This window comes from Sebastes fasciatus, chromosome 17 (genome assembly GCF_043250625.1).
Source record: "Sebastes fasciatus isolate fSebFas1 chromosome 17, fSebFas1.pri, whole genome shotgun sequence".
NCBI classification, from domain to species: Eukaryota; Metazoa; Chordata; class Actinopteri; order Perciformes; family Sebastidae; genus Sebastes; species Sebastes fasciatus.
In genome coordinates this window covers 22246336-22262707 of record NC_133811.1, presented here as the reverse complement: position 1 = coordinate 22262707, position 16372 = coordinate 22246336, and the positions used below count along the sequence as shown (strand labels likewise).

General features: G+C 42.2%; 2 protein-coding genes across 5 annotated transcripts in view; both read left to right on the top strand.

Annotated features, from left to right (window-relative positions):
• The window catches only part of ash1l (ash1 (absent, small, or homeotic)-like (Drosophila)), a 34526-nt gene extending 19551 nt beyond the window's left edge, over window positions 1-14975 (top strand). For 2 of the 3 annotated variants that reach the window (XM_074614247.1, XM_074614248.1), the window contains exons 13-27: window positions 3411-3519; window positions 3662-3811; window positions 4586-4653; window positions 5116-5282; window positions 5544-5696; window positions 5923-5977; window positions 6395-6527; window positions 7647-7919; window positions 8347-8433; window positions 8549-8639; window positions 9677-9815; window positions 9954-10126; window positions 10399-10565; window positions 11306-11798; window positions 13813-14975. In XM_074614247.1, the coding sequence (XP_074470348.1) occupies window positions 3411-3519; window positions 3662-3811; window positions 4586-4653; window positions 5116-5282; window positions 5544-5696; window positions 5923-5977; window positions 6395-6527; window positions 7647-7919; window positions 8347-8433; window positions 8549-8639; window positions 9677-9815; window positions 9954-10126; window positions 10399-10565; window positions 11306-11798; window positions 13813-13904 (2350 nt within the window). In that variant the 3' untranslated portion in view covers window positions 13905-14975. The remainder of the gene's footprint in view (window positions 1-3410; window positions 3520-3661; window positions 3812-4585; window positions 4654-5115; window positions 5283-5543; window positions 5697-5922; window positions 5978-6394; window positions 6528-7646; window positions 7920-8346; window positions 8434-8548; window positions 8640-9676; window positions 9816-9953; window positions 10127-10398; window positions 10566-11305; window positions 11799-13812) is intronic. The other variant, XM_074614249.1, reaches the window with a different exon arrangement.
• The window catches only part of lrrc71 (leucine rich repeat containing 71), a 67382-nt gene that overhangs the window by 42201 nt on the left and 8809 nt on the right, over window positions 1-16372 (top strand). The gene's annotated exons all lie outside the window — the stretch shown is intronic.

Here is a 16372-nt window from a genome sequence, read left to right as displayed (position 1 = left end):
GCTGCTTTAAACCAGTTCGCTCCTGCTGTCCTTGTGGTGTTTTTGGGTTCTCACCAAAGCACAGATTTGGCTGAGCCTTTTCAGGCACAAGCATGAGCAGTTGCCACAAGTTGTTAAGGACGGATAATTGAGCCAGACCTGGCATAAACTGCATTAGTTTGACTGATGACTAAGAAGGCATACTGCGTGATACCAAAAAATATTAATTTCTCCCTATTTTCTCCCCCTTTGGAGACACTTTGCCTCTTTTGTTTACATCCATGTTTATTGGCTTGCAGTCTTCTTCTTCCCAATCTTTGTTGGCACATTTCAGCATATCTTAGCATGTTAGCGCCACATGTTGATCAGTGGAATAGTGTGACATCATTTGTATGACTTTGTATCGCGTCACCTGTATGCATGCACATGCATGTGTGTCTGCGTGTGTGTGCACGAGACAAGTAAAACGCGGACCCACTCATAGAACAACAGTTCTATGACTCTTAGGGGTGTCGCCATATACCGGTATTGACAATGATATTGACATCATGTTAAAGAGGACCTTTGTGTGCTTTATCCCTCTTCCTTAGTGTGTTATATAGTTTTTTGTGCATGTAAAATGTCTGCAAAGTTACCAAGTCCACGCCAAAGGGAGTTACTCTCCCCCACAGAAACACTGCTCCTGAACGGCCTGAAACACCTTGATTGAAGTCCCGCCTTTTCTTCCGTAACGTGGTGATGTCACCAAGTAACACATTTGCATAATACATGCCTAGCGGCTAGTACAGCACGCCCTCAAACAAAGCAAGTTAGGGCGGAAAATTTTACGAGAAAAATAAGGCGACATTTTGAACCTTAAAGCATGTAAACGTGTTTGAGTAGAAACCCAAAATACAAGTATGCACCTGAAAATGAGCATGATAGGTCCTCTTTAAAAAATACACATGATAATATCGTGTAAATAATCCAGTACCTCTCAAATCGCCCTTTTGTACAGTTATGGTTACAGACTCTCTCTCCACCTCCCCACACTCGTATTTTGAGTGTAATTTATTTTAAGTTAAGTTTTAAGTAATTTAAGTTAAAGATGAATTTGACTGATGGTACTACATTTTCTATAAATATCGCGATAATATCGTTATTGTGAATTCTTTTGGCCACGATTATCACGTAGTGAAAGACTGATGTTGTGAGTCCTAGTGGCTCTACTAGAGGTCTAAAACTCCACAGGGAGCCTTTAAGGATGGTCAGGTACATCAGCAGTCAGAGTATATTAAGGAGGCAGTTTTAAACAAGTGAAGCTGAGAATCTTGCTGGATTGTTGTTTAGAAGAGAGGGGAGTGGGAGAAGCTGATTGGAAAATGTTCCAGCTTGATAATCCAGCATTTTGTTTTCCAAATGCTTCCGTCACTTACGGTTAACAAACTGGAAAATACCAGCCCATTACCTAAATAGTTTCACTTAATTGCTTTCTGTTTGTGCGCCTGATGGGTAATTTCTTACTCACTCGGCATGAGGCAAACTGAGTGTAGTGAAAGCACCAGGAAGGAGAGAAAGATATTCATGTGCATAGAAATAATCATTCTGGTACGGAGTGATCCAAACAGAGACGAGGCCAGCCAAGCCACAAAAAGTCCTGCTTATTCCTGTTTGACTAGACTTGATTCTTGACTCATGTTATCAGATAATAGGGGTTTCAGTATAAGTAACCACACGTTCTAATGAATTTAGTCACTATAAATCACTGTGTGTACTTGAATGTGAGCTTGTTTCTAGTGGTGTTAGATTCCCTCTTTGTGGCAGAAATTCTTTGTTATATTTAAAGTTGTGTGGATCTATTACAGATGTACAGTTAAACCACTCGAACCCGATAAGTAACCATAGTGTATGGTAGCCAATATCAGGTTGCCCTTGTTTGGGTATCTTACACAAGCTCTAAAAGGGACATGTGTAGCAGGTGCACTTCATTGTAAATGAGAAAGCTCTGCCTTGAAACCCCAACCTTATTAATGTGGTTGTGCTGTGGTAATCTGATGTGATCACCTCAGTCAGTCTCTGCCAGTGTTCAGAGACCTAAATGGCTTAAAGGCCTCGCACCATGCCAAAACAATTCACCGGTTTCCTGAGGGATTGTTCTCACAGCATGGCTAAATCCACTGCAATCGGAGACCTGGCTGAGCCGACCTCCCTGTGCGTGACTTTTATAAGTGAGACCTACTTTGCGTTTCTTTAAGACGTGGTTTGCCTGTATATGGTAAAGCTGCAACACGTGTCAGCACAGTGTAGAGGGTTTGATTGTGGACAGCTAACGAGCTCCGTAGAGTCCACTATCTAACAGTACCCTCTGCCCTCCAGCACAGACCGGCTCGTAATCTAGGACACTGTATCGGTGTTTGTGTGTGTGACTGCCTGTGTGTGTAATGTAGAGTGGCTGGGCTGAAATAAAAGACTCCGCAAGGATGGAGGATTTTCAGCACAAAGCCTGACGAGTCATCCATCTTGTCACAGAAGAGAGATTACATGGAGCCGGGCCTTAGATACAGCTGTAGCGCCTGAAGACAATGCGCTGAACCAGCTTTTTGCCCCTATAGAAGGAATAAATTATCAAGTGGCTGGCAAACAGAATAGCGCGCTTTATTCTTAGAAGAATGGACGAAAAGCTGGAGCACAGCTTTCGTTTGGAGAAAGGGGGGAAAATAGGGAAGACAAACGTGTTGAGCGGTTGCCAAATCGAGCAAATGAAAACCGGGCCAGTCCTCTTCCCTTTTTGACCCGATTTTAAAATGTATTCTAAAAGGGCTAGTTTAACATTGTTTTAAGGCAAGACAGAAACTTGATTTCAAACTTGATCATTGACCAAAGGGGATTATATAATTTTCTTACACCCCTCTTACGCAATGCATGTTTCCGATGTTGTTTCTCTGTCCTTAGACAGGAAATCTTGACCTGAAACTAATAGGATTTTCCATTACTTTTGAAGGTGAATTTATAACGCTCTTTAATGTGTTTTGGTGCCTGTCGCATAATAACACCAGGGAATGTGTTTGAAAGTAACTTCATTTTTATTCCCCGTCAGCATTTTAGGGCTGAATGATTTTGAAAAAACACCTAATTGTGGTCATTTTAACTGATATTTCAATTGTGATGTGATTTGCGATATTCGTGGGAATGATAATTTTTACATCATTATTCTCATTATCATTGAAAAACATATTGAAATGATTTATGGTGTGATTTTTGCAGGGATCTATACCAAACAAAGATGTTTTCTTAAGTCAGTATAATATGATGTTTAGGTCAGGACATCTCTGCAGCACCACAATATTTAATTTAAAATGGTATTTTGACACATATTTCCCCTTTTTTAATAAAAATCATCATGTGAAGGCTGCACCCACTCACTCTCGACCTCCCTGTGACCTCTCTTTCAGGTCTGTGAATGGGGTGTACAGAATAGGTCTCTTTGCTCTCAAGGACATCACTAGCGGCATTGAGCTCACCTACGACTACAACTTCCATTCCTTCAATACAGAAGAGCAGGTGAAGCACCAGCAACTACCTTTGACCTCCTTGTGGAATAACACTTTGGATATTTCATGTTCAGTATTTCATGTTTAGAGCCATCATCGTCCTTTTCTCACAACTCCTGGCTTTTTTCTTTGCACTTTCTTTTCCTCTACAGCAAGCGTGTAAGTGTGGCTCAGAGAGCTGCCGGGGCATCATCGGAGGGAAGAGCCAGCGTGTTAACGGCCTGCCTCCCAAGGCGGCAGGGACTCGGCGGCTTGGTCGACTCAAGGAGAAGAGGAAGTCCAAACACCAGCTCAAGAAACGAGTGAGTGATCAATGTACATAAAAAATGCTGAGAACGTGTGTTGGTGTCAGTTCACCCGCACTCAAGATCAGATAATACTTTTGTTAGAGAATAGCATTATAAAAAGTAGACATTTTCATTTTAATAAGATACCACCATAAGGTTTAGCTTAAGATTTCCTTTTTTATTGAAAGCTATAGCCTGTTATATAACTGAAGCTATGCCTGGTTGATAAGTGTGGCAATGTCTTATTAAATATCAGGTGCAGTGTCTATGTAGGGCATGAATGTGTCTGTGTCTCAGAGGTACTCTTACTGGGCCACAAGGTGTCTAAAACAGTAACTCAGGGTATACTACTGAATTAAGGGTGAATTGTATGACCTTAAATTTACTGTATATCATGGTATATTTTAAATATATGCTTTCAGCCATATACGTCATGTTTTTTTTTTTACAAGAAATTGTCAAATTCTGATGGAACTTGGAAATGAAAACAAGAGTAACGCGTAACCTCATAAGCTAAGGGGTGTTTTCCATTAAGATGGGAGCTTTAACACTTGGGCTGTCCTCTCTTAGTTGATTACTCATTTTTTATAACTTATTTCCAAGAAACTTCTGAGCACATCTCTGGTAAACACGAGATTTAAAGTGGTGCTTTTGTGTGATTCTTTGTAGAGAAACTCTGATTCACAGATCTGTCTATTAAATCAACTAATCGATTAGTCGAGTATTAGTCGACTAAGAATTTCTTTGGTTGGGGACGACCTTATTTAATACAACTTTCTTTACTTTCAGGAGGAAGAGTCGAGTGACAGCAACAAGTTTTACCCTCATCTCATGAAGCCCATGTCCAACAGAGAGAGGTAAATACAAATAACTGACACACCAGCAATACATAAGAGATTTTTTTTTGTCTCCTCCAGATGTATTGGCCGATACCAGATTGCATGTTTAGCAGGTGCTACCTCTCTGAAGGGAATTTTATTCTGTTGCTAACGTTTCAGGTGTAGTAAGTGACAAATGTCTTGATAAAGGGGTTAAAAAAATGCACCTTTCAGTGATGGTAGATAGTATGCTTACACATTTCTGCATTCTTATCAGAAAATTTAATGCAAACTACGACTTGTATTTCAGTATAAAACAACATTTGGTTAAATTTCTGAATTCATAATTAGTGCAAGTCAAATAAATCAAATGAATGCAGTCACTCTCAATTGATGTACGTTCTTAACATAATGGTGTTATAATATTTAAGATTTCAAGTGTGCGTTGATGTTAGGCGTCGTCTTCACACTCACTCTCTCCTCTCCCCCCTCGATCATCAGGAACTTTGTGCTGAAGCACCGAGTGTTTCTCCTGAGGAACTGGGAGAAGATGAGGGAGAAACAGGAGCTGCTGAAGAGAGAGGGCGAGAGAGAGAGGGACGCCGGCAGCCTGTCCTTGTATACGCGCTGGGGAGGAGTGATCCGTGACGACGGCAACATTAAGTCAGGTGAGTGTACGGACTTAAAGGTGTGAAGAGAATGTAATATAAATTAGAGAAAGCAAGAAAACTTGAGAAAAAGCTCTGTTTTCGTGGTTGCAGTTGAAGTGCATCTGGATAAACATGTTAACTAAGGCAACGCTGGAATGCACTTTTGAATGTAAATTTATTTTGTGAATTTATTTTCTAATGCAACTGAAACATAAGTGATCTGAAATTAAGTAAAACTGTGTAAAAACTTGATTTGTAATGCTCGTGCCCTGTTTCTAGACGTGTTCCTGACGCAGTTCTCGGCCCTGCAGACGTCGCGGTCGGTACGCACGCGGAGACTCGCCGCCGCTGAGGAAAACACAGAAGTCACACGCACTGCTCGCCTCGCACACATCTTCAAGGAGATCTGTGACATGATCACCAGCTACAAGGGTTAGTGTCTACATTGATATATATACAGTGTGTGCGCACACTGGTGTGTGTGTGTGTGTGTAGGCACCTTTCTATTGTACTATTCTATTACATATTCTCATTAGTATGACCTCTAGCCTGATCTAAACACATCTGTCAGCGCCTCTGATATCTAATACTCGCTGAATGATAAAGCTCTGTGATTGAAAAATGATGACAGGAACGTTATTTTTCTGTCTTCCCTCAGATTCAGCCGGCCAGACACTTGCTGCTCCGCTGGTGAACCTCCCATCGAGGAAGAGGTGAGAGTGTGTAAAAGCGCAGACCCGCATTTTGCCTGGTTCATTCATAATGTTTTACTGTTTTCCAGACAGCAGTGTGTTATCCGGTCCATCAGTGTTCAGCACCCACATAGTGTAACAGATTTATCTTGTGCCACACATTTCAGCCGTGACAGCCTGTACTTTGATTCTTGTCCAGTATTGATAGTAATCACTTTGAGTCAAAACAATAACAGCTCATTATTCTTCTTTGGCTACACGGTGCCAGCGCTGTCATGGTCGGCCGCCACTGAGCCGTCCTTAAAATCTCTACAGGCTCGAGAATTTATAAGTACCAAATGTTTTTAAATATTGTTTATGTTGTGGATGCTCAGACGTATCCATTTATAAAATGAATGGTTTTGGAACTAATCCTGCTTTTTTTTTGTGTGCCATCAGGAACAGCCAGTACTATGAGAAAGTGTCTGACCCTCTGGACCTGAGCACCATCGAGAAGCAAATCCTCACCGGCCACTACAAGACCGTTGAAGCGTTTGACACAGACATGCTCAAAGTGTTCCGCAATGCTGAGGTAGGCAGGTGTCCCATCAGTTGCTAACATTGCTATTTGTGTCTGTTTACATACAGAATATATATATATAATTTCATAGCTGTCAGTTGAGCCGCGTCTGTGTTTTAACAATCGGCGACATTAAGCCTTGCAAGCATTGCCATCCCCAGAGCAGAGACTTATTTTACATTTTGAACCATCTCACATGAACTAAATTTAGTCCCTTGTTCCTCTGGTTAAAGCTGAGTTTTAGATCCTGAGTTCTTCGAAATGATCTTGATCCCCTGGGAAAGTTCCTGCAGTGAAAACGTCCTATTAGCTGGTGCTGAAGGATAAACTCACTGCCAAGAGAGTCATCATTTGAAAATTATCTATCAAACTAAATGCTTAATCGATGTTATAGATCTTCTCTACCTGTCAGATTTATGTCAACAATCATTGGAAAGATCAGTATGATGATTGCATGACGGCTGAGGCTGCTGCAGCATCCAGCCTTCATCATTTAATAACACTTATCACAAGAACACTCGAGTCTCTCGAGTTTAATCCCAGATTCTAAGAGCCCAATCAATATCAAAAAGCCTCATCAAAATGATCATTCAAGGCTGTTACTGTGCAGCTCGAACACATTCTTCCTCCCACTCACTCAGTTCATTTCTTTCTTCCTGTCTCGCACACAAACGCCTCCCAAATGGGATATAACTTCATGACTGCTGATCCTCTGTGCACACGTTGCAGGCCCGTTTGATTTACATCTGTATAGCTTTGCAGTTTAAACAAGTGCCACTTGAAACCTCTCAGAGGAGCTTACTCTTCCAGTCGGAGAAGTCTGAAGTGGACGGCTAAATTCGATTCACCCTTCGGTCCTAAGACCCTCTTTGCCATACAGAAACGCGTGAGGGGAATGTGGTTTATTGTTAAATTGAGAACTTTGAAATCTTGGCAGCTGCAAAGAGAGTTTTAAATGCATCTTTCTGTGCATTCTTCTGCCTTTTATGTATAGTATCTCTTTATGCTGTTAGTGTCTTGAGCTGTGTGTCAGAACACACAGATTCACAAAGATTATTTCCTGTAAATTGATTGTTTTGGGCAAAAAAATAAAGCAGCTGCATTTACAACTTGTCTTGTTTTCCCCACCAGAAATATTACGGCAGGAAGTCATCGGTCGGCAGGGACGTGTGTCGGCTGCGGAAAGCGTACTACAGCGCTCGTCACGAAGCCGCCGTGCAGATTGATGAGATCGTGGGCGAGACCGCCAGCGAGGCCGACAGCTCTGATTCGCTGGAGCGCGACCATGGCCACCACCACGGAGGAGGGGGAACGGGGTCCCACGACAAGGACGACGACGTCATCCGTTGCATCTGTGGAATGTACAAGGACGAAGGCCTGATGATCCAATGTGAAAAGTGCATGGTAAGAAGCGAGGTGGCAACCACACATGACTGAAACAAGTGGGTGACAAATGTATATTTATACCAGCCTAGAAAGAAAGATGGACTTCCCATCATTTCTCTTTGTCTCACTGACTGATTACACCTTTTTTTAGCGAGCGCTTTCTCTTGAGCCTAACTAAGGAGTGCTTTGTCAAGGAGATTTTCCAAAGGAGAGTGTGCATTTAGTCCTCCTGTTTATATTTTCTGTTATTTATAGAAAACAAGGCGGTTTACTAATATTGATTAAAAGTACCACAGTTGTGAATCAAGGAGATTGTTATAAATGTGTTTGTCTTTGTTTGTTTGTAATGCAGATTCAGAACATCACTGTTTTTCATATAAGAGTGAGTCACTGTCGTTACCAGCTGGGGAGTAATTGGATTCAACTATTGTTTTTGTCACTCCAGGTGTGGCAGCACTTTGACTGCATGCGGCTGGAGACCGAGGTGGAGCACTACCTGTGTGAGCAGTGTGACCCTCGGCCTGTAGAACGGGTACGTCTATCCCCTCCAAACAGCCGTGAATGCTGACCTTCAGTCCCTGTCTGGGCCTAAATTATCACCGACCTCTTCCATCTGATCTCACTCATATGTGTTATTGTTGTTACAGGAGGTTCCCATGATGCCCCAGCCGAGCTACGCCCAGGCCGGCTCTGTTTACTACATCTGCCTCCTCCGAGATGAACTGCTGCTACATCAAGGTAAAGAAACCAGAAGTCATGATTTCACAAATGCTTAGAAAGGATAAATCTTATTTTTGCAGAACTCCAGTGGTTTAACTTCTCATCTTGCTACAGTGATGTACAAGTGTACTCCAGGACAACCTGACGGCAAGGCGATTGAACGTTATGGTTCCCTTATAGTATCGGGTTTAAATCCAAAATATTGCCAAATCGGTGCTTTTGCTTTTCGCTTGGACACCAAATCCTCCGCTATCATCTTGTCTGTCAACTCTCTCTCTCGTTCCTTGTGTGTGAAATCTGACTCCTCCTGCTGCTCTGTGCTGAGACTTCATACAGAGCAGACACTTTGACTTTGTAGCGTCTGTCGTCCAACTATGTATTGATATCATTGTGCTGATTCGCACACCGGTAACACCAACTAGCCTAGTATACACTTGAGGTCTAACCAAAGTGTTGAATGCATTTCCTTCCTGATGAAACATTTGCAAAGCTGATTTTTTAAAGTCCTTTAAATCCTGCAATGTTCACATCCATATTTACTAGCTTGCTGTCTTCTTCTTCTTCTTCTTCTTTTCTGGCACATTGCTGCATTACTTGGTGCATTAAAGCCACCTGTAGATTAGTGGAATAGTGTGAAACCATTGGCAGCACTGTATATCGCATCACCCACATGAAGCAATACACAGTGTGCATGTGCCAAACAAAACAGGGACCCACTCATGATACAACTGCTCCATAGCAGAAACTCTGCAGGGAACCTTAAAGTTACTCTTTATGCTACATCTATTACAATTTAGTCAAGGAAAATATATTTAATTTTATTATTTCAAAGGTTTTTGTGGAAAAACAACAAGCCACGTATTGTGTCACAGAGTTGAAGTGAATGTGATGCAATTTTTTTTGCCTTAAATGTTTTGACCTGCCAAAATTTGATCCTCTCCAAAAATCGGGAAACGAGGTGTTACTGCACTGAGATGTTACACTCAACCTGTCAACTGACTTTTGTATCAAGGAGTCTGACAAGTAACCTGTCAGTGCCTGTGTCTTGCGTTCAGGTGACTGCGTGTATCTGATGAGAGACAGCAGACGCACGCCCGAGGGACAGCCTGTCAGACAGTCTTACCGTCTTTTGTCTCACGTCAACCGAGACAAACTCGACATCTTCCGAATTGAGAAACTCTGGAAGAATGAAAAGTAAGTTAATCAGATGTAGCATTTTCAACAACTAGCATTTGCTGTAGATACCTGCCAGTGAGAATAGATTATTATTGTGCTCATCATTACATTGTTTAACTTGTTGGCCTTTTTTCTGTATCCACTCAAACTCTAAAGGGGTGAGAGGTTTGCCTTTGGCCACCACTACTTCCGTCCTCACGAGACGCATCATTCTCCATCGCGGCGGTTCTACCAGAACGAGTTGTTCCGCATGCCGCTCTACGAGATCATCCCCCTGGAGGCAGTGGTGGCAAACTGCTGTGTCCTCGATCTCTACACTTACTGCAAGGGTGAGGGGAAACACACATATGCAAACTCACTTCTGAGGTTTCGTTGTTGTCTCTAGTAAAGCTCACTTAACTGACAAAAATGTGCTCGTCTCAGGTGTGAATGTGTGTAAACAGGACAGTGCTGATAAATGGAGGTTAACAATCCAATTACAGCTTAGCTCTGACCTCAGACGAGCTTTAACAAAAACATACCAAAAGAAATATACAAATATTTTATAATGACATAAATTACAACAGTTCCTGGCTAATACAAAGTTTGTTCCTTCCCACAGGACGGCCGAAGAGCGTAAAAGAGCAGGATGTGTACATCTGCGATTACCGCTTGGACAAGTCCGCTCACCTGTTCTACAAGATCCACCGCAACCGCTACCCAGTCTGCACCAAGCCATATGCCTTCAATCACTTCCCCAAGCGGCTCGCGCCCAAAAGAGACTTCTCGGTGAGAGCGATCGGGAGGGAGGGTTGTCAGGACAGGGTGTGGCTGCTGCGCTGGGATCTGTTACTGATTTATAAACCCTGAAAGATATTTTAAGAGCGGTGGTAATGTTACAGCCCAGGGCACATTTTGCCTTGGCACCTCCTCGTGCTCATAGTTTTTAAGGCAGCCTGGAGCACAATCACACAGGTGAAGGCGGGGCGAACCAGAAACAAATTGTTTGCGGTTCAAACCACATAGTTTGCAGTGAGCCGCATCCAAATAGCTGTGGGATGTTTTGTGACTATATAATAGTGTCGCTAATTATACCCCAATGTAAATTGTAATGCTAACAGACGTGAGGAGAGATGATTGCATCCCATGCTACTTTAACTTATACTAACAGCAGTTTGTTTACACCGCAAAGCTTTAATTGAACCAAAACATGATTTCCTAGTCAGTTCTTAGTTTTCAGCTTAATGTTTTTGTCAAGTTCTGTTTAGTTTTTTGTTTGTTTTTGCTTCCATAGAGGACCAGATGGATAAGTTTCACTCCATTAACCTAGTTCAGGGCTTTGTCAGGTCACAGAATGTCACAGAAACTTAAATTAAGATGATTTTCCAAAACTTCTCTTGTGATTTCTAAACTGTGTTACACTATCATTTGCAAATCTAACCATCTGAAATCTAAGTCCGCTAAATCAAATCATGATAAGTATTTGCAAACACTGTTTGATTCTGGTGCTAATTGTGACTTTTTTGCAGCCTCACTACGTTCCTGACAACTACAAGAGGAACGGGGGCCGTTCCGCCTGGAAGAGCGAGCGACCCAAAGGAGCCGGAGGCTGCGAGGACGATGGCTCCTCCTGTGAACGGGGCGACGACTTCACACCCGAGGCTGAGGACGGGAGAGGAGAGGAGGACGACATGGACGTGAATCCGCATGATCCTGAACTTCTCTCAGCCAAGCCCAAAAGAGCGGTACGGGAAGGAGAAGGAGACGAGGATGACGATGAGGAGGAGGAGGAGGATGAAGAGGAAGGGCGGGAGACTGAAGAGCGCAAGGAGCTGGAGGAAAATTCGGCAGAGAGGATAGGAGAGATGCTGGAACTCCCGTCGTCGTCTGCCTCCTCGCCGCTGCACCACCCAGTGCTGGGCAAGAGGGAGGCCCAGAGGGAACGGCTCAACAAAATTCTGCTGGATCTGCTGCACAGAACTCCCAACAAGAATGGTGAGGGACCGGGAACAAAGCAGGGGGGTAGGTCAAATGATAAATTAGGGTTAAACATGATGGATAACACATTTTGTTTACATTATTTTTGAAGTTCAAAGTTGGGCTAAAAAAAAACTGTCAGAGGGAGTGGGGGATGAAGAGGAAGCAGAATCTGCAGCTCATATTTAGCTGTTATTCATATTTATGTTAAACTCTTTTTAGCTTTCATCTAACTAACAGATGGCAACCTCCGTTTTCGGATCTGCTGCTTTGTCCAAGTCCCTTCCTCCCATGCAGTGTTTCAGTCTGTTGTGTCATTGCTTCAATCTGCTGGCAGTGTTGTGAAATCTAAACCAACTTTTAACACTAACATTCAGCAGCTTATCTAACTGTTACTAAAGGAAAAGTCTGGTGATGTGCTATAAACCAACAATGAATCGATCCTGCTAACAAGTGTTGCCGGTGCAGCCAAAGCCTGATACAGCTTATTCCTCTGTGCCACAGACCTCCGTTGTTGTCCAAAAGGACTCTTTCATTATGATAAACATTGGCACCATTTGTTCTGAATGAATCTTGCATGCACCGCTCTGCTCCCAAAAACTAGTCCCCAGCAAATGGACTATTTATTCCTGTTTGAATAACGTTTGCCAAAAACCACAGTTTAAAGAAACTAAGAAGAATATTGCCAGCCTAAAGGTCTTTTCAGACGATAAGCGACACTCCGCCTGCGTACTCACTTGTATCCGCGGGCTCTGACTCAGCTCCTCATGTGAGTAGACAGGCAGACAAGCGAGTAAACGCCAGGCGCTCGATATGTGGTAACCATGAAAACGGCTTCTGTGCACTACTGTAACGTTATCCCTGCCGGTCCAACTGTGTGGTATATCGTATATCCATAATCACAGGTTGATTTGTTTACACGTGGCAATCCTAGTCTCTGATGCCAACCACAGACTGTTATTGTTGATAGCTAAAGTTAGCTAAATTGTTGTTAAAACTATATGTAACGTTACCTGATACATCCAATCCTGCGTCGATGCTCTGCCATGCAAAAGGACTCCTGTTTATGTCCCGAAAATAGTTATATATTTCAGGCAACGATCAGTCTCTTGTCCATTGATTTGCACTGCACGTCGCGACGCACTTGTGTATGCAATATATATGCAATTCAGTTCAGTAAATTTATATCTAGCTATGTATTTATTTGTTACATTTTGTTTTACATAGTTAGGAAAGCAATGTTGAAGTCAAACCAGATGTTGCCTCAGACATAAAATAATTATCCCAGTCACTTCCACACAGTGAAGCATACAGCTTGTTAGTTAAACACTGGTATCGGATCGGTACACTGTATCACCAGATACCCAAAGCCCAGGTATCGCTATCGGTATCGGGACTGAAAAAGTCGTATCGGTGCGTCCCCTGGTAGAAAACAGTTAAAGACAATTCAACTCTGGTGTGTGTGCGTGAGACAAGCACGACTGCGAGAGTTTCACAGTATTGAGCCCGCTTGTCGCTCCGCCTGCACCTCCCTACCTGCCCCCTTTGCCTCTTATTGAAAATGAGTTGCGAGGCGCATCAATCGCTCTCCGTCTGAATAGGGCCTTTATCCTGCTGCAGCTTCACAGTAACATCCTTCCAAAAGGCACCACCAAGCGTGAAGCAGCTGCTGGTAATGCTGAGGAAGCGTTTGCTGATAAAGCATGACAAAGAAACAAAATCAAGTTTGACTTTTTATTTGTGGTGTGCTCGTAAGAACAACAATAAAGGAGTATACCAAAACTTGGAATGACTCCTGCAAAGGATACAGTATAATTTGCTGACACCTGAACACACTTGTCACAAAATCTGATATGTGGTGTCAGAGAGCTACAAACATTTTTGGATGCCAACACTGTCAGACTTTTTGAGCACTTTGAAGCTTGATGCATCAGTAATATAAGACACACCTTTGCCTTACTTTGTCTTTGCTATTTCTTTGACATGATACCCTGTGTGTCAGCTGTTTCTAAGCTCATACCCCCCTCCTTCCCTCTCTCTCTTTGTGTCCTTCCAACAGCCATAGATGTCACTTATCTCCTGGAGGAGGGCGCAGGGCGGCGGCTACGGCGACGGACGCTCGGATTCGGCGATTTCGTGGGCAGAAAATAACATCGCCGAGTGCCTGTCAAGCACACTGCCTTTCACTTTTTGTGAGCAAAGGGGGCAGAACATGGAGAGACAGCGAGAAGGGGAAACGCTGCATTGTCGGTTGTCTGACCATTAAGGACCACAATGCATCCCTGGGGGCCTCTTCCAGTTTACCTCTTCCAAGACTGTCATCTCAACTCTGAGAGCGTGGAGGGGGTTCGGGAAGCGCTGACTCCGTGGCAATTTCAGCTTTTCAAGAGCTCTCGAGGAGCACGAAGAGAGAGCTGACCCAGACTTCTTGCTTATTTAAGTAGTATGATGCAAAACCTGTTTTTAAAGGAAAAAAAATGAACATAGGAGAAATAACCCATGCACTTAAATGCATTGAATATAACAGACACGGGTGGATGAATTCCCCTACCAAGCATCAGACATGAAACAAGTGGTACTGAATAGGGATGGCTAGACGGAGGAGATGGTTTCAGTCAGTGGGGATGTGAATGCTGGAGAATTGTTCCCCCTAGTGGGACCTAGCTGCAATGACAAAATATAACAGATGATCAGCGCCGGGACACGTGGGGGGGGGGAGAATGGCATAGGAGAAATGCAAGTTGAGCAGTGTGCTCAGATGCTGCTCATGAGAAAGAGAGAACGAGGGTGGCGAACTGCACTTTTGGTACCATGGATATTGTGAAGCTCTTGTGTAATGTATCTATAACGAAAACACACTAACACAGTATTGGATGATGCAGTCTGAAAAAAAAAAAAAAAAAAGCGAGTTTAAAAAGTCTATTATCTTTTTCCTGTTATACTGTAGTAACTTAGGAACAGAAGAGGCCGGGGGGTGTGTTTTTGTTTTCTAGAGTAAAGGGGAGGGGAGGGAAGATTTGAGTGTGCGCTTTTGTCAGTCAAAGTGTCTTGTTGAGGTTTTAATTTTAATCTTTAATTTTCTCGCGAGGCAGTCAGCTTCGCCCCTCTATTTTCGAAGTAACATGATTCACCAGCTTAACTAAATCAGGCGTTTCGGGGAGGGACACCGGCTTCAACTGTAACGCCTTACACAGCCGTGCTCTCCGACTGCCTTGTGTGCGAGTGTGTGCGTGCGTACACACTTGTCGTGTGTCTGTACTCTGCCAGATTTCTTGAAGATATACCTTTTTAAAAAAAAAACGGAAAAAAAAAATTAAGGGCTCGATGGCAATTAACAGTTTTAAGAAAACTATGGAAAAACAATACTTAACATAAAATGTATCGTGATGGTCATATTTTCTTATATTCTGTGAGACGGGTGGGGCGGTGTATACTGTATATTGGGAGGGGGAAGGGACTTTAAGATCTTTTTTTGTCTTTAGACTATGTTCCTGGTTGCCATGGAGAATGTTTTAAAAAAAAAAGAAAAAAAGAAATTGTGATATTTGATGAGATTTCTTTTTTTTTCCCCCCTCTGCTAAAAAGGGACAGCCTGCAATGTCCCAGTGCGGTTAACTGACAGAGACGTGACGAGAATGAGACACTGACGGAGGGAGAGAGAGGGGGACGGGAAGCTGTACAGTGCCAAGTTATGTAAATATACACACTTTACATTGAGGAGTGTCTCCAAAAGCAATATCTTGAAAAATGGATTTTGTTTATTATTGTACTGTACAGGACTCAGCCCTAAATGTATTATGATTATTATAATAATGATAATATTATAATTTCTTCCATTTGTATTACTATAATGAAGACACTTAAGCTCGGAGGAAAATGATTTTTTTAATGTCCATAAAATCTCACCGTAACTGTCCTGACGACATAAAAACGTAAGCTGAGTTTTCGTTGCCTATAAATGAAATTCATCTATGTACTGCATGAGCGAGAAGAATGTCGAACGGACACAGAAGGCATTGGGACGAGACGGTGACTCAGCAACGACACCTTTGTCACTGAATATTGTTAATAATATTACTTTTTAAAGGAGAAATGTACTCCTTGTTTTTTGCTGCAAAGTGTTGAACACTAAAAAAACAAACCAACATAAAAATGTTATGATATTTTTAAAACGTCGACAGAAACAAAAGTAAAATCTGTCGGCCCAATATCATGTTATTATTTTCTTTTTTTCTTTTCTTTCAAATAGGAAAATGGTTCCGTTTTTGTGATAGCGGTCATTGTATGATGCTTGTACTTGTATTTGTGTGTTTTTTGTGTGATTCGTTTAGTTATTTTTAGACAATCACAAAATAAGATGCAAGCATTGTAAATGGCAGACTGGCGGACATTTTGTGATGTGTACAGTTTGTCAAAAAAACTTCTTCCACTCGTTAAAAAGTTTGTAATTATGATTCTTAAGTCATGAAAAATGCTGTTGGTTTTTACTTTTTGTTTTATATTTGTTTTTGTTTTTTTGTTTGTTTGTTTTTTTAATAAAAAGCACTACATTATTGTGAATATACTTATATTTGTCGTGCATTTAATATTGCTTCTTTAGATAGTTAGATAGTGTGTGT